General features: G+C 35.6%; 1 protein-coding gene across 33 annotated transcripts in view; it reads right to left on the bottom strand.

Moving 5' to 3' along the window:
- Positions 1-23,462, bottom strand: part of pleca (plectin a) — a 198,315-nt gene that overhangs the window by 56,843 nt on the left and 118,010 nt on the right. For 14 of the 33 annotated variants that reach the window (XM_035948473.2, XM_035948475.2, XM_035948478.2 and 11 more), the window contains 5 exons: positions 12,340-12,401; positions 10,397-10,411; positions 8,106-8,195; positions 6,780-6,815; positions 1,715-1,792 (listed from right to left, as the gene is read on the bottom strand). In XM_035948473.2, the coding sequence (XP_035804366.2) occupies positions 1,715-1,792; positions 6,780-6,815; positions 8,106-8,195; positions 10,397-10,411; positions 12,340-12,401 (281 nt within the window). Of the gene's footprint in view, positions 1-1,714; positions 1,793-6,779; positions 6,816-8,105; positions 8,196-10,396; positions 10,412-12,339; positions 12,402-17,488; positions 17,758-23,462 lie in introns of those variants that run through there. The other 19 variants (XM_035948474.2, XM_035948488.2, XM_035948493.2 and 16 more) reach the window with 6 other exon arrangements.

The raw sequence follows: 23,462 nt of genomic DNA, 5'->3' as shown, positions 1-23,462 counted from the left end.
ATGGATAAAAAACAGTTCATTAGTTTATTTAAAAAGCTCAGATTCAATCTGAAGAGTTTTCTGAAGGCAGCTGTGGACAGAAACTAATGCCGAATTTGTACGATGTGCGATCGAAAAGTTCAGAGACTGGTCTTGTTACTGTGGTTGCAATGGTTTCCCATTCATTGTCTATGCATCATGTTTCCAGCTCCTCATCTGAAAGTTGAGGTTTTCGCTGTTGTATGCAAATCAGGGGTGTCCAGGGCAACTTATTGCCTCTTGAACTCCTGACAAAGTTCTAAATTTGCAGTTGTTGATTTAAAATAAAGGCAGATTCAGTAGCAGTGTGCCGTCTTTCGCACCTCAAATGCTTTCAGAGACACGTTTCAGTCAACTAACTTAGCAATGGAAGACAAGCTTTCCAAACAAGCCGCCATGTTGGGAACCCAAAAGAATACAGGCCATGAATTAAACGTTTTTCCAGCCAGGGGCAGCCAGTATTTGTGCGGTTGTAGGAGGGTGTAGCCTGTATTGGTTTCCTGTTGGAGCATCAGTCAATCATCTATCATGACTCTGCCTAGACGAACACCAATCAGCTGCCCGATGCTGGCAGGCGAAACCACCATTTAGTTCCAAAAACACGCCTGAGGACACGTATCAGAACTGCCATGAGTCAGGACTTTAGGCTTTATTGGGCGACCCCTATCAGGACCTTTGCAGCACATGCTTTTGTGAACATAGGTAGGTTCATATTTGCGATTTCACTATGGAGTTCAAACCAGAGCAGAAAGTAATCCTAAAACCCTCATTTGGAGGATCATCCCTGGCTACCAGAGGTGGATCTTCAGCTACCACCAAGAGAAGAAACAGCAGATTTCACAGTAACACCAGGAGCTGCTCAGTGTTTACCTCAACATTTATATGGTTGTGCACCATCAGGACAGAGTTCTACTGTAACGTCCTGAGGTGTCCGAGGACGAACAACCTTAAATATATCCCGATGGAACACGGGTACTCCCACTGGTAATTCAAGTTGATTGGAAGCCATTCTGACACAGTTTAGGACATTTCAGTTCCAATCTCAGATGATGTTTGACATCATTCTACTTCCTGGGAGTGTTATGGGTGTGGCAGGAGCATTGGGAACAGGGTGTTGGTGCACGAAGAGAGATTATAGGCGGCGTCTCTGAAGTTTTGATCACATTTTCCTACAATCTGTAATACCACTCAGTAATGCTGTATAGGATGTTGACTGATGCTGACTAATGACTAGTGTTGTTTCTAGAATGAAAAGTTTTGTTTTTGTCCAATTCTGAACTCTGGGATGAACAAGCTTCATATATTATAGCATTTTTTTTTTAAAGATTACCCTCTTCTTTTATTTTGCAAATTGCATTTTAACTTAAATTTGAAAGACATGACTACCCAGCTTCATTTACTAGAAATTATTACAGCATGGCATACTGGTGTTCCAGCTCCCATTTCAGGTGGTGCTTGACAGAATGAGAGGAGTGTTATATGTGTTGCAGGAGCTCTGTGAGCAGAGCAGAGCTGCACGATGACACGACTTCAGCTACAGCTTTTTTTTTTTAGAAGCACAGTTTCTGAATTTTTGCAGTTTCCTCAAATCAAACAAAAAACTGTGCATAGCAAAAACCTCAAAACAGAGAAAACCAACATGAAAATACTCCTTTATTATAAATATGCATTAAAATCATTGCGTCTCTTTACTGACCTGTCTGTGTTTGAGGAAGTCCAGGGCGATCTGTACATTCTGCAGCTTGTGGAAGCGCATTCGGCCTTTTTCCCGCGGCTGCAAGAGACGAGAAGAAACGGAACATGAAGCGAAGGCAACGCATGTGTTTTCGATGAACAGCAAAGCCCCATGACCGAGGAACAGCTGTCTGTCTCGGAGGTCTAATCTACTCTACACATCTACAGTCATGGGCTGGAGAAAAACAAAAAGATGGCAAATTTGAAGTGAGATTCAAATTGTGCGTGGTTGTGATCAAAGCGTTTGGCCGGACCTTGACCAGATCCGACCCTACATGACCCTGAGATGCATCCCGGCCAGATGTCTGCAGGTGAAAGCATGACAATGGATGAGAAACAGTGATTCTCCCCGTCATCAGTCGATACTCTCCTTCTCTCCGAGCCCTAACTCCTCCCTGCACCCCATCAGGTGCAAATTATCTTCATTTACACCTCCACTGATGACTGATTAGTGATGTTTTATTACTATTTTAGAGTCCAATCGATCACTTTCAGAGGACGTTTACCCCCCAGGAGTGATGGTCATGACATGCATTGGTGCTCCAAGTTGTAAGCTTTCAGCCAGTCGTCAAACTTTGTTGCAGGATTAGTCAACATATCAGCTTGCAGTGATGAAACTTTGGACTTTGCTTTCAATACAGTGAAGGAACCCAACACTTGTAGCTCTTGTTTGACCCTAGAAGGCTCAGTTTAAACCTTTACCGATAGATTTACACGTTTAAAACCTTTAATTAACCATTTTATTAGGCATTTCTTATCTATTCAATGACTTTCAAAGACACAAAATGTATTTTATGTCGTTTGTTAAGTCACAATTACAGGGCTGCAGTCTGTAGATTGACTAATTGGATGATTTGCTCCAACTAGTCAAAGAATCTGTGGTGCAACATCAACAGCTCATTAGGATTAATCCATTATTTTTAGCAATGATGGAAACAACCCCCATGTTTTCACCACTTTAAACTGGTCCAACCTAATGGAGACTCTTGGGTTTAACTTATTTAGCTCCAAGCTAATTAGCCATGTTTCCATCTAACTGTTGAGGAGAAAACATCAAAATTAAACAGAAAATGTCTAATTAGCTCTGTTTGTTTGGAACAAATAAACTGAGCTTTATAGTGTCACCAGAAGGTGGCGTTAAAGGCTACATGGCTGTAATTAACAGAGTAGAAGAAGTTGGAAATGTTTGACGAATGTTTAAAACAAATCTTTGTTCGTATATGAGAGAAAAATAGACAAATGTCTTCAGAAAGGTTGTAATTTTTCCTTTACTCTGTCTGAAACTGACAAAAACACAACCGATTAGTTATGAGGATTGAAAACTCAACATCAAAAAACTGTTTTTAATCTCTCATTATACACATTAGATCTTTTCAATAAAGTTAAAAAAAACAACTTTAAGTGAGTGTAAGAAGTTGTCTGTCAAATTGCGGGAAGTTTATGGCAGTTTTCATTCATTTTTTTCTTATGCTATATGTAAATATGCAAAAAAATACATAAATTCAACATAAACTTGTCTTTTTTCTTTTAACAGAGCAAAAGGACAAAACACAAAAATTGTTTGTCAACTGAAAAAAAAATTGAAAAAGAGAAAAAGAAAGACATTTTTGTCAATCTACGAGAGAAAAACAGGGAGAAGTCTTCAAAATTTACTCTCAAATAAAAACAAACATCGTAATTTTAAAAACAGAAACATCTTCGATTATGTGAGTGAAATGTTTATGTCGGAACTTAGTCAGGTAAAATTCAGAAAAGATGGTTCCTTATGACATCAAGCGCTCTTTTTCTGAAGAGTTCAATAAACATCTGTAAAATAACGGTTAAAATAAATAATTACTGATTTTCAATCCTCAATAGGCATAATTCTTATCTCAAATCGTTTTAAATAAAATAACTATATCTTTAAGAATTGTGATTTTTTTTAAAAAAACAACAAAAGAACAAATTTCTCTGTGTAAAAACACAGATTTTTGATGTTATGTATCGTTTAACCTGTTTTATTCAGGTTGACATTTGAATTAATACCTAATAATCTGTAATTTAACCCCAAAAAAGTGTAAAATAACATTTTAAAAATGTTTTTACCAAATTTTAAATCCTTAACATGCAGAATGTTATTTAAAATAACAGCAAATATCTGTGAAATAATAAGAAATAAGTGTAAAAACTGTGAAATTGGGGATGGTTTTCTTAAATTTTGATGTTTTAATTAACTTTTTCTAATGCGATACTTAAAAATATGTAAAATAAAAACACTTTACAGAAACACAGCTTTAGATATCATGTCACAGATTTTCTCCAAACAGTCAGATATTAACTTTGCAAACAGCAGTTGGAGTATCAAAGATCAACTATTTTTTCTGAATAGTTCTTATGTAAATTCTATTTTCTGAATCAGATTAATTCAAGCAGCTGCTCCAAGTCTGCTGTTATCCTGTCAGTATAAAATAACGAGATTAAAATAATCTAATCTGCTATAAATACCAGCTTTTTTATGTTTATAATTCATTTATAGGCTAATCATTCTAGTAGGCAGACTTTCTCAGAGCTCTGAGGAACATTTTCTTTATAATGTGCAGATTTTTTATTTATTTTTTGGTCGATTATCCCCACGGAATTAAAAAGTCGTTTCACAGGAGCATTTTGGGAGTTTTATTTTATAGTTTTCTTTTTTGTTCTTAGTTAATTTTGAATATTAATTTAAATTAGTTTATCTTCATGGTTTCTACTGCTGTGCTGTTACTTTAAGTTTCATGATTTATGAAACCGTAAAGTTTTAGCGATATTATCCCATTAGTTTGGTTATTCCCCATAATTTCTAACATTGTACGGTCTCAGCATTATTATAGTCAGATAAATTATTATTTTATAGGATTTTTGTAGGTTTTAATGCCTAATATGTAAATTAATTACAGAAATTATTTAGACTTAAACTCTCACTTCTTATTCCCAAACAGTAATACTTTCACAGTATAAAATTACACTGTTTTACTGTATTTAAATCAGCTAAAAACAGGATTACTTTAGAGATTTCTATGCTTTGTTTTCACAGTTTTCTATCATTCTACATTTCAATATTTTTTTTCTGGCACCCTTACTGCCAGATAGTCACTGTTTTTTTCTTTCCTGGATTTGTTTAATTTAATTTATTTTTATTTTCTGTTACAGTGTGCATTAATTAAGTTATTCTTCTTTACTAATAACACTGCGGGGTCTCAGCCTTCGTATTTTAAAAACAGTATTTTAAATAGGTTTTAACTCCTAATATGAAAATAACTCAGTTAAAATCACACCATAAATAACTTAGTAGTCCTGTTCTTCTTCTTATATAAAACCACTTCGATGCACTGGCTGTTGTTTTAAAATGTACTATAATAAAAACAGTGACTTTTTCTGCCTTTAATTTGAAATATTTAACCTCTGAGCTCCACTGTTTAAAACTAATTGCAATAAAGCTCTAGCTTTAAGATCTCTACCTCTTTATTATTTTTGTTCTTATGAAACTGTGACTTTTTTCTGAATAGATTTTAAAGAATTGTTCCCTTTTAAAATGTCCTACTGTACCATCACTCTGCATTTCACTGCATAAACTGTATGAACATAGGGACAAATGAAAGCTCTTGAACCATAGATCATTATGTTTTCTTACTGGAAAGTACTCTGGTTGTTGTTTTAAACATGCTAGATTAAAAACAGTGATTTTACCTGCCTTTATTTTGAAAGATTTAACCTCTCAACTCCAGTTTTTAAAACTAATGGCAATAAAAATCAATCACTACATTATTCAGAAGTAGCATTTTATAGAGTTTTTGTAGGGTTTTAATCCCAAATATGCAAATTATTCAAGTAAAATGACACCATAAATAATGTTTAAGTAACACCAGTAACTCCTTATTATGAAACTGTGACTTTTTCTGAATTTAAAGAATTGTTTCCTCTTATAATGTCTTATTAATGTACAAACTGTATGAACATGAATCCTTATCAACAGTGACTGTACCTGCCTTTAATTTGAAATATTTAACCTCTCAGCTCCACTTTTAAAGCTAATCATTACAGGAATCATTCAGAAGTAGCATTTTATAGAGTTTTTGTGGGATTTTAATGCCAAATATGTAAATTATTGAGGTTAAATCACACCATAAATATTATAGAAGTAACAGCAGTAACTTCAGCTTGAAGCTCTCTACTTCCTTATTAATACTATTATGAAATTTTGACTTTTTTCAGCATCATTTTTAAACAATTGTTCCCTTTTAAAATGTGCAAACTGTATGAACATGTGACAAATAAAAACTCCTCAATCATTATCTTTTTCTTACTGGAAAGCACTTTCTTGTTTTAACAGTACTAGATTAAAAACAGTGACTTTTTCTGCTTTTAATTTGAAATATGTAACCTCTCAACTCCACTTCTTTTTTTAAAATTCTCACCATAAAACTCCTTTAAATGAATCACTATACTATTTTGTACAGTTTTAAACCCAAATATGTAAATTACTGAGGTAAAATCACAACACAAATATTATATAAGAAACACCAGCAACTCATAATTATTACTATTATTTAATTTTTTTTTATGAAATTGTGACTTTTTTTCTGAATCATTTTTAGAGAACTGTTCCCTTTTAAAATGTCTTATTGTAATGTCACTTTGCATTTCATTGCACAAACTATATGAGGATGTGACCAATAAAAGCTCTTGAACCTTAAATCATTAGGTTTTTCTTACTGTAAAGTGCTTTGACTGTTGTTTTAAATGTGCTTTATCAAAAACAGTGACTGAACCTGCTTTTAATTGAAAGATCTAACTTTTATTTCTTAAATTCCTGCCATTAAACCCCTTTAAATGAATCCCTACAGTAATTTTTCAGATGTAAACTTGCTCTCTGCTGCCGGCTACGATGAGGAAGACGATGCTGAACACATTAAACAGGAAGTGTCATCATGCAACGAGCCAGCAGCCACCTGGGCAGGTGAACATGCTGCGCCCGAGGAGGCGGCCGCCAACGTCCGGGCGCCACTCACCAACCGAACGTTCCTCACAACGTCACGCTCCCTCGGCTACCACGGCAAGAGCATCGCAAGAGAGGAAGGCAGAGGGGGAAAGGTCAGCAAACAGGAAGTAGACCGGAGTAAAAACCAGGCCTCAGACAGGTCAGTGCAGAAAGGTTACAAGATGGAAGCAAACAATGACATTAGTGCAACAAGTGTCCCAACAGAACAGTGCTGAGTATTAAAGGAAAAAAGAAGACGTGCGCAAAACCTCAGCATGGACCAAAAATCTATCATAGACATGAAGTCAGTCATGCAGAAGAAGTGAGACAAGAAACCAGCAGAGAAACGTTGGATTCAATAAACATTTAGAGCAGCTGAAGAAACAATGAGACGACAGACAGACATGTGATCGCAAGAAAAGTCAGTACACTGTAAAAAAAAATAAAGCTTTAACAAATGTTTACAAAAAATCTGTTTAAGTTAGCAAAAATACCTTTGTTTTCCAGGCATTTGCAGTTATTTCAATTAAAATTATGTTAATTAAAGATTAAAAAAATGCAAATTATTTTCAAAAAAAATGGTATTTTACAGCTTGTTTTATTAAATTACAGATAATATCTAGTGAAATTGCAGGGGGAAAAAAAAGTATTTATTCATATGCTAACCCGAAGAAAACAGGCCAAACTGCAAATAATGTAAATAATAATAATACTAATAATGCTTATATATGTGTGTGTGTGTGTGTGTGTGTGTGTGTGTGTGTGTGTGTGTGTGTGTGTGTGTGTGTGTATAGATAGATATGAAAAATACTTATGAAAAATACTTCTTTTATGACTTATTTTTTGACTGTAAATATATATGTACATACATTTTAAATAAAAATTATTTAAATCAGCAAAATGTAATTATTTTTGACATTACTTGAGGTAAAAATAATGATAATAAGGATTAAAAAAGTGTTGTTTTACAGATTTTCCATGTTTTGTTAACTTACAGAATTTGGTAAAATCACAAAAACAGGCCAAAAGTCTAAATAAAGTCCACATCAAAAATCTGTATTTTTACAAATAGTAATTTCTTATTTTTAGTTTGACTGTAAGATTAGACTTTATTTTCTTGCATCTTTTTGAACAGAGATTTGCCATTATTTAATTGTTTTTTTAAAGACTTTTTGAACGTTACAGGATTCCACCATTTTATAGCATTTTTAAGCACCTCTGCTGCCAGATTTTTGCTGTTTTATGACATTTTTTTACAGTGTAGGACAGGAGAGCAGGTCTGGACAGGACTGGAGGATTTTTAGATTTTACAGCAACAGCAGGAAGACGTGAACAAACGAATCCTTCATTAACTCACCAGAGTCTCTCCAGACAAAACCTCCAGCAGGGAGATGAGGTTGTGTCCATCTCTGAGGTCCTCGTACAGGTCGGTGATGTGACGCTGGGCCTGAAGACACAACATGGAGACGCATTTTTAATCTTTAAATCACGTTACTGATCTGGGTTCATTCAGTCACAGTGTTTGTATTCACACACGATACAAACAGCAGCTCGTCTCCAAGGAAGTTCACAAAAATCAGGATTTAATCCACCTAAAAAAGGAAAAGCTGAACACACACCAACACATTACTGCTTTTACTGGCTGCAGGAACCAACTGTTCTGCTCTTCTACAGGATTTCTCCTTTTTATAGCCTCTAATTTCCATTTTTCCTCTCATTATTTTAACACATCAGGTTTACAACAATGGGCAGTTAGATGATCGGTTGTAAACAAACACAGTTTAACTATTTTCTGCAGTTTGTGGACGCCGACGCCTATAACTTTTCAAACAAAACTGAAGCCTGTATCACACAAACGCATCATCTAAGCCACAAATATGTAAAATTAGATGCTTTAAGTGCTGTTATAATTATTAAATGTATATTACCACCCACCTTTCTACTGTGAGTAGATAAAAGTCATGTAAAACCAATTATCATTTACCATCATAAGAAAATCAATTTTGAAGCAAACTGTGCAGTTTTTCCTAAATTTAACAAAAGAAATCTGGTGCCTAAAGTTTCTAACATGTAGTTATAGTTGTGAATGTGTCAACTAAACTGTAATATTTTCCTAAAACTAACCAAACAGAGTGAAAACTGAAAGTAAACGATGAGTGAAAACTACATTTAAGTCGAAGAATAACTGTGCCATATGGGACACGAACCCAAAGTCTTGTTGCTGATTTATGCCTCCTTACAAGGACTTTGTGGTTCCTTCAAACTCGACAGCTTTCCTTTTACTTTTTCATAACAAAAACATGTAGTTATTGTTGTTAAAGCTTCAACTGACCTGTGATATTTTCCTAAAACTAATCAAGCACGGCGAAAACTGAAAGTTTTCAGAATAAAAACAAGATTCTTTCAAATCCAAGAGGGAAGTTTAGTTGTATAGTAGTTGGCTTGTTCATCCTGTGACTCAATGTTAAAATCATATGGAAGTCACTTGCCGTATTACAAAACTGGGAGTCTGTGACGACAATCATTTGCAAAACCACAACCTGTGCAGTTAATGATGCATTTTTTATCAGTATTTTTCTAAAACAAAGGGAAGCAAACTCACTCTTTGAATCACTCGTGTGAAGCAACGTACTGTTAAGTAAATGGTTTTACGGTTGAATACAGAAAAAAAAGACTGATAGTTTTTAAACACAAACAAAGCTGCAGTTCCTCAAATGTCCAGTGGAGGCTGCATTTAAAAGTGAGTCAATCCCCATAGAGCTCCATGTTAAAATGTCCAACTTTACAGCAGAAATAAACATGTTTACAACCTGGTACAAATAAAAGTCTTGGTCTCTTTAGCTATTTTATCCATTCATGACAACTGGACTGGGTTTGAATTTTTAGAAAATTCATCTATTTAAATTGTATGAAGTCTTAAAGTTATGCAAATTTAAGGGTGTGGCTGCTTTGGTAACTCCTTTTTGCTAATTTTTGGATTAGCTGAGAGCTAGTCAAGATGGAGACAACCTGAATCCATTGTTGCATCTTAAAAACCTCAAAAACGCTAATGCTAATTGCTAAAGATCTTCGAAGTTGCCATTTCCAGCCTCTTCTCTGTAGGCTTTGTGTTCAATCGAGGTTTAAAAATCAGGTGCAAACTGCAGAAACGAGTTAACTTGATCATCTAAGCTGCTTATTTACAGGTTATTTAGTCAATTAAACCCCTACCTTAAACTCTGCAAAATAGTTTTTAAAGGACAAAAAGGGTCATAATTTGAACATTTGCATTGATTTTTTCACCTAAACTAATGTAGTAAAACCTGGGATCATGTAGTCGCTCATTTTCTTTGTCCTTGAGATGCTAAATATCATCTCAAAACCAAAAACTGACTTGAAAAATTACAAGGAAAGCAATCTTTACTTTAAACCGCTCCGGAAACTGCCTGTAAACTTTGCATGCAACTTACTGGCACGATGTCTAATTACACTCTGGAAGCAGCTGTAGCCACAGAAACGTGTAAAAACAAGTCGCACTGCAAGAAAACAGGACTAGGAGGGTTAAAACGAAGGGGAACAGAAGGTTAGAGGCCAACAGTGGAGGGTAAATAAACAGACATGCAGGCAGAAATGAGTCCAAACAGCACTCGGGTCGCAGCCAGAACCTACCTCTGCCTTCCAGTGCTGATGGGGAAGGATGGAGGACAGAGTGGAGGATGGAAAGAAGAAACAGTCGGATGTGAGAAGATATGAAACTTTAAAGACTCGAGAGGGAACAGAGGACAAGGACACAGATGCTGGTTGGATCTGACAGACGTTAGACAAGGACAGTTTGTTATTTTAGAATTTAATTTGCCATTTTCTGCCTTTAAAAATCAAGAAATATAAAAATACGCTTTTGTTTTCTGTGCATGAATCAGCTGCTGGATATAAAGGGTTAAATAAAACACCGGTTTTCCTTCTCCGCAGTCTAAATCATCTACACCAGGAGGCACTTTTGAGATATCTGTTGGAGACGTTTCATCTCGTGATCCGGCCTCGAGGTGCAGTTGGATCGCTGACCGTCCTCGAGTCTTTTGGACCCAAATCTGAGGGATTTTCCCGACAAAACAAACAAAGTCTGAGTCATCTGGTGTCGAGCCTCGTGTCGCCGGACGCACATGTACGGCAGCAGACATTCCTCGGCTTTAACACACTCCGATTCCCGAGTAAAAACAAGATTAATGAAGCTGAATGTGAAGCAGCTGATGCTAACAGGTGGACTCTGGTTAGAATGAAACTCTGGAAACATGATTAATAACATGGCTCTACCAAAAACAGCCACAATTTTGGTGTTTTCATGATATGTAATTTAACATAACTTTCATTTGAAACCTCACATTCCTGTTTCATACAAATTACATGGAAGCTTGTTGCAAAATAAGAATTTTCCTCCACGTTATCAAGGCACAAAACGACATAACATGAGCTCTTTAAAGGATCCTGTTTCGCTTTTAGGTAGTAATTTTTCCATACAATTGTCAAGCAATGTTGCAGAATGAAATAAAAAAACAAAACAGAAAATGTCAGTTAGGTTTGTCTTCATTAGCTGCTTGGGAGTGTAGTTTCACCAGAAGGTGATGCTGAAGGCTACAGTACTGTAAAAAAAAAAAAAAAAAAAAACCAAAACAGTAGAAGACATAAATGTTTGCCAAGAGCTAAAAAATAGACAAAAATCTTCAGAAAAGTTGCAATTTTTCTTTCTTTCTGTCTGAAACTGAAAACAACAACAAAAAACAATGTCTGATCTGTGACTATATGTATGCAGGTTTAGCAGAAGCAGCGCTAGCATGAAAAATAACACTGAAGTGGAAGGAAGTTTTTTGTTTAAGCTAGCTGCTAGTTTATGCAAATGACTTAGGTGATGATGTCAGTAAGTTACAGTGAAAAGGCCTGGATTTAAAACAAAGTATTTTAAGTGGGCAAGGAGAAAATCACTCAGTTTCGTGTGGACTTAAAATAGATTTGCAGAACTTTTCCATGCACAACAAAGGTATAATTCATTAAAATAAAGAAAAAACAAAAAAGCATAATGTGGGCTCTTTAATATTTACAGAAAATAACTAACTGTACCTGCAGCTCTACCTTTTACACCATGAAGGGTCTTTAAGGTATTTAGGGGTCACAGATCAGAACATTTATCGATACTTCCAAACATATTTAACACTGTTAATCCTACATTCGGTCCTTCCTGTTCCCCTGCAGAGCCTCGAGAACCCGCCCCGACAGCTGTCTGGATCCCAGATGTGAAACCTGAACCGGTTCTAAAGCGAGTCCAGGCGTTGGTGACTCACTGCCTCACACACATACAGTTAACATTACACTCTACAGAGAAGAAAAGGCACTTTGTGGAAGGTTTTTCACCTTTTTCATCCTTTTCTGGGGAATCTAAGAGTGACTTTATGTTTTCCTTCCAGTTTATCTGTCAGATCAGACGGTTCGGAGTCTCCTCAGGTTAAAACTTATTGGAACCAGGTGAGATTTTAAAGCAGCTGCAGGAATTAAACATTCCAACCTGTCGGGTCGTTTGAGGACGGAGCTTTTAGTGGAAATGAATGAAGGGAGAAACTTACCTTCATCAGGTGTTTGTTGACCCATTTAGTGAAGGTCTTTTTCTGAACTCTGTCTCGTTCATCTGAGGAAACACACAAATACAAGCTTTGTTTAATCATTTTTACATGTTTTATAATAATAACCACAATTCATGTATCTGCTTTTACCAAAACATAAAGCAAAAGCCATCCGGGAAACATATACTTTGCAATAATTTACAGATGTTGTGAATGTCTCCATAAAAGAAACATGAAAATACTTGCTTGAAACGGGAAAACAAATTATTTCTTTATTTAATAAGACAGAAAAAGTGAATCCAGAGAGAATGGATGAATGTTAAAACGGTGATTCCCAAAGTTTCTGGTGTGTAAAATGCATCACATGTTGCATATACAGTACAAACCAGTTAGCTGGAGGCTAACTTGTCCTACTTATAGTTTATTGTAATGAATTATCGAGGCCAAGTAGTAAAATTATCTTGTGACTCTTGAAAAAGTGGAGCATAAACAAACAAAACTGTGTGTTACAGAAAACAACTAGAAAAGCACTCAGAGTACTCCTCCAAGGCTGCTCATTCCCCCTTATGGCATTGTCAGAAATGCAGCATTTTTTTGTAGAAAAGCAGCATTTGTTTATTAGTTACTGATGATTGGAAATCACAGCAACATAGAATGTGTCCATTTAATATAGATGAACCCACAAACACAGTGACTTTGCACTGAGCACAGGCGTGTGTTATGCATGTGTACGTTATGTACGGATACTGAATGGTGTGACCTAAATATGTAGAGAGCAGCGAGAATTGTTGGGACTCAGAAACACCCCCACAGTTTAATCAATTGTTCTTTGTATCATTTCTGTCCTGATAAGTCCTCAACGGTGGATTTGTAGAAGGATCACAATCATGTGATCATCAGCAGGCATCTGATGTAGTGTTCACTTGTTGTCATAGTTACAGTGATGCTGTGTCGCTATCTCACAATGACCAGAAATCTTTAACAAATCCGTGGATCCAGACTATAAGCTGCTTCACTGCCAAAATCTAATCACTTGGTCCTTGTGTCATTTCTGACCTTCCCTGGAAATTTCATCCAAATCTGTTTAGTCCATTTTTGAGTAATGTTGCTAACAGACAGACAGACAGACAGACAGACAGACAGACAGGCAGACAGACAGACAGACAGACAGACAGACAGACAGATGCTGATCTTCACATAACTCCGTCGCGTTCCTTGGCAGACTAACAATATAATACAATACAAAGTCTGTGTAATGAGCTGCCAGTCTGTTTACTGTTACTTTTTTCTTCTCGCATTTGATTAAAAAAATCGCATTTTCTTTCATTTTTTATTATAGATTTACCATTAAAAAATTGAAAATGTCCAGTTTTCCCAATAGATAAATCATTAAAATACAAGAAATGTTTTGCTATAAACACATTTTTTATTGTGTTCATTTATTTTAAAAATAGGACAAAGTTTCATACCAAAAATTTTCATGCTTTTTACTTACGGACCAAAGTCTGTGTAATGAGCTGCCAGTGTGTTTACTGTTATTTTATGATTTTTTTTAAGCATTTGCAATTTTTATCCTCTAGATTTATCATTAAAATACAAAAAAAGTCCTGTCTTTTTCTTTTTTTTAATTTTGAAGACATTTTTTTACTTATTTTTTACATTTGCACTTTTTATTCTCTAGATTTACCATTAAAATGCTGAAAACATCCTTTTTTCTTTTTACTGTGAACCCACTGTTACATATCTGTTACAAAAAATATGAATAAAATGCCAAAAAAGAACAAAAAAAGACCAATAAATACCAACAAGGTGCCTTAAAACACCAAAAAAATACCAATGAAATGCCAAAAAATACCAAAAAATATCAATGAAATGCCAAAAAATATCAATGAAATGCCAAAAAATACTAATGAAATGCCAAAAAATACCAACAAAATGCCAAAAAATACCAAAAAATATCAATGAAATGCCAAAAATGACTAAAGAATACCAAAGAAATGCCAGATAAAATAAAATATGCCAAGTCTAGAGGTCTAGACATTGTACTTTTTATTCTCTAGATTTACCATTCAAATGCTGAAAACATCAACATTTTTTTCTTTTTACTGTGAACACACTGTTACATAGCGTAAATAATTTACTTTTTATAAAACTATAATAACAATACAAAACTAAGCCTATGTGGTGTCTTTTTATTGTTACTTTCTGGATTTATCTCTGTATTTGTCAGACCAAACTAAAGTAAATCATCCCCGACATCCTTCAGATTAGCATTTCTGCAGAGACATGTTCCACCTTGCAGGACTGATACTGTTTTGATTTCACCGTCTGATTATTCTAACAGAGCTGCAGACACTTTAAACTTTATCAACCGTGCAGTCGACATGAGCTCTTCAGTTAATGATGGAGGCGACGAAACCAAACAGTTTCACATGAGAGCAGACAGTGAAAGTCTTTGTGTTTGCCAGTCGATCGTGTCGTGTGGATCAAAGCTCGTTGAACAGAAGTGGTCAGACGAAGAGAGAACAGAGAAACCAAAGAGGACGACGCCCTTTTCTGAGTGGCATCAAGCCGATGAGTCACAGAGACTCTTATGACTGAACAGAGAAGTGAAATAAAACTCCAAAACAAGATAAATTCAACTAACTCGATCATGAGGGCATGAGTTTGCACACAGGCTGATAAAAGCTGGACGTGTTTCTGCAGAAAACAGCTGCTCAAAGTGAAGAATCGGGCTGAAAGCTACACTTAACATTCCAAAACTCACAGCGGCGAAACAAAAAGCAAACTTTCACTGATCCCTCAGACAAATATTGTGTTTGCTAGGATGACTTTTGTAGCCTGAAGCTGCAGCCTGAGCTCAGATTTATCCTTTTATCCCGAATCAGAGACGAGGTGTGAGACGTCAGGCGTCCTGAATAAACATCTTTGTGCTGCAGCGCCAGGTGGATAGAGTCGTCCTGTCAGTCTGCCATCAAAAAATACTGACAAAAGACCAAAAAAGACCAAAAAAACCCCCAAAATACCAGAAAAATGCCAACAAATACCAATGAAATGCCAAAAATACCAACAGAGTGCCATAAAATACCAAAAAATACCAATGAAATATGAAAAAATATCAATGAAATACCAAAAATATCAACAGAGTACAATAAAATACCAAAAAATACCATTGAAATACCAAAAATACCAAAAGAATGCCATAAAATACCAAAAAAAATACCAATGAAATGCCAAAACACACCGATGAAATACCAAAAATACCAACAATGCCATAAAATAACAAAAAGATACCAATGAAATACCAAAAAATATCAATGAAAAACCAAAAATACCAACAGAGTGCCATAAAATACCAACAGAGTGCCATAAAATACCAAAAAATACCAATGAAATATGAAAAAATATCAATGAAATACCAAAAATACCAACAGAGTGCCATAAAATACCAAAAAATACCAATGAAATACCAAAAATACCAATGAAATACCAAAAGAATGCCATAAAATACCAAAAAATACCAATGAAATGCCAAAAAACACAGATGAAAAACCAAAAACACCAACAGTGCCATAAAATACCAAAAAAATACCAATGAAATACCAAAAAATACCAATGAAATACCAAAAAATACCAACGAAATGCCAAAAAATACCAATGAATTGCCAGATTTGAAAAATACGCCTTGTCTAGAGGTCTAGATGTCAGTGTTTAAATGAAACCCCAACAACTGAGACAATGGCTAAGTCATTTTAGGTCATCATTTAAAAAAAAAAAACACTTGTCAAAATTCTCAGATTTCAGCTTCTTAAAAGTGAATATTTCCTTTTTTCCCCTCTTTTGTGACAGTAAACTGACTATTATCATTTGTCATTTTGAGCTTTTGTGTTAATTTTTCACCATTTTTTTTAAACCAAAGAAGTGACTGATTAATGCAGAAAATAATCAGCAGATAGATTTACAATGGTGATAGTCTTTAATCTGGTCCACGTGCGTTAAAACTACATTAGAATATGTCGGCCAGCAGGTTGTTCTCTTTCTCTAGTTTAACAATGGAACGAGAAGCTTGAGGTTTTAATCAGTTCCTGTTTGATTTTTAATGAATAGTGTTTTGAAATCATTTTATCACAACAGATGAACCATTAAAACACTAAAATAAAAAAATGAAAACATTGTTAATTAACTGACAGGTGACTTGCAAATAACAGAAAATATCTGTCACTAAAGACACAACATTTACCATTAAAACGCTAAAAAAAAGTCTCATTTTTGCACAATAGGTGATGTATTAAAGTAGATAAAATGACTTTTAGCTTCTTATTTGTGAATATTTATGGTTTCTTTTCTCTTTTATTAGTTATTTTGAGGAATTTTAAAGAAAAATAAGTAAAAATTTTCTCATTTGAACTTCTTAAATGTGAATATTTCTGGCTTCTTGCCTCTTTTGTGACAGTAAACTGAATATCTTTGGGTCATCATTTCAAACTTTTTTCTTAATTTTTCACCATTTTCTAGCATTTTCTAACCAAAAAAGTGATTAAATAATCCAGAAAATACTCAATAAATTGTCATTGACAATGGAAACGATCATTAATCTGATCCATGTGCATGAAAACTGAATTAGAATATGTGGTGCAGCAGGTTGTTCTCCTGGTTTTAATCAGTTCCTCTGTTTTGCAGTTGTTTTATCACAACAGATGAACCATTAAACCACGAAAAACAGAGAAAACATTGTGAATTAACTGACTAATGACTTGCAAATAACAGAAAACGTCACATTTGTCACTAAAGACACAACATTTACCATTAAAAAGGCAAAAAAAAGTCCCATTTTTGCACAAAGATAAACAAAGTACAGAAAGCAACTTTTAAAAAAAATTGTGCTGCAGAATTCAGACAGAATTTCAGATTTCTCAGTGAGTTCAGGCGTCTGCAGGTCGACCAATAAAAGGAGGAAACGCCGTGACACATTGAGGGGTGTGTCCTGTTTGATTAGAGGAGGCAGAAGACCACTGGAGCCACAACTCAGCTCTGCAAACTCACACATTAAACTACTTTAATTCCTCTTTAAAGAATATTGTCATATTTATAATATTTCGAGTATCTAGAAGGATGCAGCTGCAGAGAATCCCATGAAGCCCCTGAACTCTACCTTTCCTGCAGTCGGTGGCCCTCAGCCTGCTCTGGTAGTACGCCTCGTCTATGAAGACGCCGTCGCTGCTCACGCTGTCAGACGAGTAGTTTCTGAAGCTCTGCTGCATGGCCATGCTGCCTCAAACCTCTCTGCTCCTCTGGCAGCTGCTGCTCGGTGCTCTGGCTCAGTGGGAGTGTTGGAGCCGCTGGTTCACTTCCTGATCTCACTCCTTTTTTCCTCCCTTTGCTCCATCTGACACTCGCTGCTGCTGCTGCTGCTGCTGCTGCAACTCTTTTGGTTTTTTCTTTTTTTTTTCTTTTCACCAGCTCTTGCAAAATGCCTGCCTGTGGGCTACGATGTCAGCAGCCGTCATTCAGCCCAGGAGGAGGAAGATTCTCCACCCGGACCCCACCCACCACCCAGCACCCACCCACCGGAGCCGCCTCGCCCTCAGACCTCCCACAACATCCACACCCACCCACCCACCCACCCACACAAAGACCCCAAACAACTTCTGATTGTCTCTGAAAGCCCTGAAAGATTCACAGAAAACATCCAACTGCAACTTTTCTAACACCCATGTGATTTAATTTCAGTGTGCAACGGATCTGAAGCATGTGATGAAGGCTGACTGTGACACGACAAAGACAACAAGCGTTTAGAAAAAAGATTTAACGCAGCTGTAAACAAACTGTAGAAATAAACAACAACTTTTATTCAGGTTTAGAACTGTAGTTTTTAAAAACAGTTTGCTGTTTTGTTAAAAAGTCAGATAATAACTAGTAAAATCTCTGAAAAACGTCTTATAAACATGTTGTCTGTAAGAACAAACAAACAAAACAAATGGTCATTTTTCCACCATAGTATTACACTATTTTCAACTATATCTAAATGAAACAAAACAATTTTTTCCAGATATTTCCATGAAAGATTATGTCAAAAATGGTGAAAAATGATTTTAATTATTTTAGAGATTTTGCCTGTTTTGTTAAAATTCTGATAACAACGAGTAAAATCACTGGAAAAAACAATTCATTAATTCATATATTGTCTATTTAAAAAATGTAAATAATCCTAAATAAAAATCTGTATTTTTTTTAAATATTACTTTGTTCTGTTATAGCATTTTAATGTAAAATGACCTTTTTTTTAAAAAACAAATTTATATAAATGAAAAAAATAAAAAATTAACATATTTTTGCCATTATTCAAATGAAAAAATCTGTATATTAAGTGTTGAAATACAGTAAATAAATCAAACAGATATTTTACAGACGTTCCATGTTTTGTTGAAATTCAGACAATAACTAGCAAATTGTATAAAAGTATTAATTGCATGTTATTTATTTAAAAAACAACAACAAAAACAAGCCAAGATTGTAAATAATCCACAAAAAAACTGTATTTTTGCTTTTTAAAAATAATAATATGGTCTTATTGAATTAACAGTTTTACTGTATTTGAATTAGTTAAAATATTATTTTCCAGATTTTTTTTAAATTGTATTTTTACTTATTTATATTTTTTAACATTAGTCTTCCGCAGTTTTTTAAACATATATTGATTTTTGTGTGTTTTTTTGTATGTTTTTTATTCCAGTCTAACTCTCGATCAGATGTTCAGCCTAAATCTCTAGGTTTCTTTTGCATTTACACAATTTTTCGTAAACAAATATGATGTACAGTGAACTTCTTTTGCTGTTTCTTGCATGTTTTAGATCATTTACATCTACTTTATGTATTAAAGTTTATCAGGCTGCTGCAGGTTTGACTTCTTCTCACACAACATGATTACAGAAGCTTCACTTTACAGGATCAGTCCATCACTGTGAACTTTTCATTGGCTTTTATTGGTCATGAGTCAGTACAAATAATCCACTGACAACCTAACATGATTTCTTTTAGCCTTTAATGGCTGTAATTATATTTTCTGGCAGCTACGAGTTTACAGACGTGTTTGAAGTTTGTCCGAGCTGCAGAAGGGAACTGCAGTAGATGGTGATTATATTTTTCTTTTTAGCGTTTAGTTTTATCGTTTACATGCGTGAGGTGCAGCCAGACCATCATGAACATAAAGTCAGACACAGTTACAGGAAGTCGGGACAAAGCTGGCAGAAATGATTGGTGGTTTCAACCCACATCCTCCATCAGACGGCAGCAGAAATCAGACCGGCGTTTTCATCTTCGTGACAGTGGAAAAGAACGACTAAATGACTGAAATCATGACTCAAGTCACAACTTCTGCAGCTTCACCCTTCACTGATGAGCTCAAAGTCAGTTTAATGGAAGGTTTGTTTAAATAAAGGTCACAGAGCAGCTGAGGAATCCTGAAGAACATCTATAAAGTCTTCTCAGATCACTGATCTCTTCATTACAGCCAGAAGCTGGATCACCTCAGCTGAACTCCTCATGCTCTATCTGTCACATCGTGCTGTCGGACGCCACCAAGCCTCAATGAAACGTCTGTTTGAGAGCTCAGAGGAGGCTGCAGAAGCTGCTTCCTGCACAGAGCCTCAACATGGACACTTTGGACGAGAAACAACCCTGAGGAAGCCTCGAGTCTCATCGTCCATCAGGAGACGATTAGCGGGAAGCTGAGGGGCGTTTTTCTGCAGGAGGACGGAAAACCAGCATCTAATGAGAACAACCTGATGGTTTTATGTGGAGGCTTTTCCTTAGATCGATTTCCAGCCTTCTGTTGAGCCAGTTTAACACCACAAGACTTCAGATAAATCTTAAAGCTTCTGCAGAAAATGATCCAAAACATAAAGCAGCTATTGTGTCTCAATGTGCACAGGGAGAAAAATATGACATCTTTTTCATGCAAATGTCTAATTTTTTTAAAAATCACCAAAAATAAATCATTTGCTCTAATCAGATTCTGTAAAAAACAAAAAATTATTTGCTCCTCAATGCAACCATGAAGCCATTAGTGACTCAGCTGTGACCAACATTCGCATGACTAAAATTCAAGAACTATTCATCTCTACTGGGTTGAACTGCAGGCTGTGCTTATACAACACACAGGAAACAAGTATGGATCCAAATAAAAAAATCTAAATAAAAATATTTATATCATGGCAGCAGAGCTTCACTTCTTTACCATCTTTTGTGCAACAGACAAGATTAGATTTTCAGATTAATCCTAAAGCTGCTGCAGAAAATTACCAAAGAAACAAAGCAGCTATTGTGTCTCAATCATTTGCATCATTTTCATGCAAACAAACTTTCATGCAAACAGCCGCTTCGTGTGCAAACTGTTTCCCCGACAAACGCTTCTCTTCTGTTAAGCCCCAAACTTGCACCTCCACTCCACCACGTAACACCTGAATACCTGCAACACCTTTCACCCTGAGCTACATCAATCCTGCACCCGCTGGCTGAACTGGAGGGATGTTTGGGATGCCTGCAGAGGGAGGCGGCTTGTTGGGACCTGAGAGGTGAAAGCTGCAGAGATTACACCTCGGCCAGACCTGGAACCACCGCTGCAGGCTCTGTGTGTACGCCGTCCTATAAATAACAGCCAGGACTTTAAAGAATGCTCTAAGTAGAAAGCTGATTGCTGATTTATTAGGGTGTCAAAAAAATCTGCAAAATATGATTTGTGCAAAGTCACAGTTAAAACTCTGAACTTGCAAACAAACCCAACGGCACTTTTGAAGGGCATGTTGTCTTTGAAAAAAAAAGAAAAAAAGACAAAATTGCACCATTTATCAAAGACTGTAAAAAAGGAGAAAAAAATCACTAGGCTGTCAACTTTCTGATGGCCCTTGAACTAATAATTTGTTATGTAACATTTTCTTGGAGAACTTAACCAAATCTACGCTTAATATCATAACAATCCATCAAAAACATTAAAAAAAAACAAAAAACACTAAAAATAAATCATTTGCTCTAATCCAACTTGTCAAAAACTAAAAAATTCTGTGCTCCACATTGCAACCATGAAGCCATTTGTGTCTCAGCTGTGATCAACATTTATGTAAGAAAAATTCAAGGAATGTTCCACTCAGTGTGGTTGAACTGCAGGCTGCTTAAAGAAGAAATGGGAGACAAGTTTGGACACAAATTAAAAATAGAAGTAGTAAAATATCTATAGTATGTAAAGTAACAATTTTCATATAATATTGGTACCAATATTGGAAAAAATCCGAGACTATAAATGTGGTGTATCAAAATCGCTTTACTCAACATATATCATTTTTAAAAATCGCCAAGAATAAACTGTTTACTTGAACTAGATTCTGTAAAAACAAAAAATTCTGTGCTTCTATTTGAAACGATAAAGCCGTGAGTGAATCAGCTGTGACCGACAGTCACTCAAGAAAAATCAAAGAATATTCCACTCAGCTCAGTTGAACTGCAGGCTGTGCTTATTAAACAAATAACAGAAGCGTATGGATGCAAATTAAAAATGTAAGTAGCAAAATTTTAATAGCCTGTAGAATTATATTTCTGCAGTATTTGCACCTGTGGATGCTTGTTGATTCCATTTTTTTCAGTTTCCGTAGAATAAATAATCAAAGAAATTCGACTTTTATCTTTCTTTTTTATGATTTCTGTCATTCTAATGCTGTCGTGCTGCACAGAAGCTTTCCATGTTTTTTCTGTTCAGGGTGTGTTTAAAAATTTTCAGAAAATTAACTCTTTGCTCTATTTGTAATCTGTTAAAAACAAAAAAAACCTGCACTTGTTAATACAACTGTGAAGCCATGAGTGACTCAGCTGTGACCAACAGACACCTCATGAAAATTCTGGGACTTTTTGACTGAACTGCAGGCTGTGCTTAAACAGAAACAAGTATGGAAGCGAATTAAAAATGTAAACAGTGAAAATATCTGTAGTATGAAGAATAAAATTTTTGTTTCTAGTATTTGTTTAAATGTTTGTTTCTCTCTTTGTTTTATGGCTTTCTATCTTCGTCTAGCTGCACATTAGACATTTCTGAGTTTTCTCTTCTAGTCCTGGTTGTTGTGTTTCCATAGAGGTGCAGGATTTTATATTGCAGAGAAAAATGAGCTCACAGTGAGGAAAAACGAGATTTCTGTGTCATCTTTAGTGCAGCAGACAACACTTGTTTTTGAGGCAAATCATAAAGCTGCTGTAGACAATTATCAAAGAAACAAAGCAGCTATTGTGTCTCAATCATTTTTCATGCAAATAAGCTTTCAAACTTGCAAATAAATCAGCCAGAAACTGTAGGATTAATGTCACCAGATGGTTACAAAGAAGAGTTTAAGGAGTGAAAACTGCACAAAACAAGTGCAATTTTCAAACTTACTTTAATCTGTCTGAATGCATTTATGCAGACAGTTTTATGTTGACAAAATGACCAAAAAATAACAAAAACAACCACAATGAGAGGCTAAATGATTGCAAAGACACACAAAATGAACAATGTGTGACAAAAAATGATCAAAATGGAAGAAAAAAACATGAAAAGATGCAAAATGAACAATTTAAGACCAAAAACAAAAAAAAAATGGTCACAAAGAGATGCAAAACACTCAAGATGTGTCAGGAAGCGACGTTGCTGGAACAAAAACAAGCATAAAGTTTTAAGACGTTTCAGTGCAACCCAACTAGTTTTAGGTTTATTACATTAAAACGTAATTTTGTATGAGTTTAAAAAGCTTTCTGTGACGTTATTCTGCATGAAGCTGTGTGGATTTTTCTCTCTTCTCTGCTGCTGATAACCGGCAGCGATGAACCCGAGCACTGACAGCCAGCAGCATTTTTACGACGACTTCTCTGCCGTGAGAAGAAAGTCGAAGCATTCCAGCCGAGGGCGCGCCCACCCTCCTCACAGACAGGGGGAGCCGCCTCCAAGAGATAACCCCACCGGGGCAGAAAGAAAAAAAAAATAAAAGAGAGAAAACAAGTCTCCCTGTTTGTCTGAGCAAGCGACAGCATGCAGCGTCAGAACCTGACGACAGGAATGTGATCCTCTGGAGCCCTGATGGGTTTATGATGGAGGGGTGAAGGTATGAGGC

The sequence above is a fragment of the Amphiprion ocellaris genome, chromosome 15 (genome assembly GCF_022539595.1).
Source record: "Amphiprion ocellaris isolate individual 3 ecotype Okinawa chromosome 15, ASM2253959v1, whole genome shotgun sequence".
NCBI lineage: Eukaryota > Metazoa > Chordata > Actinopteri > Pomacentridae > Amphiprion > Amphiprion ocellaris.
This window is presented reverse-complemented; position numbering and strand designations above follow the sequence as displayed.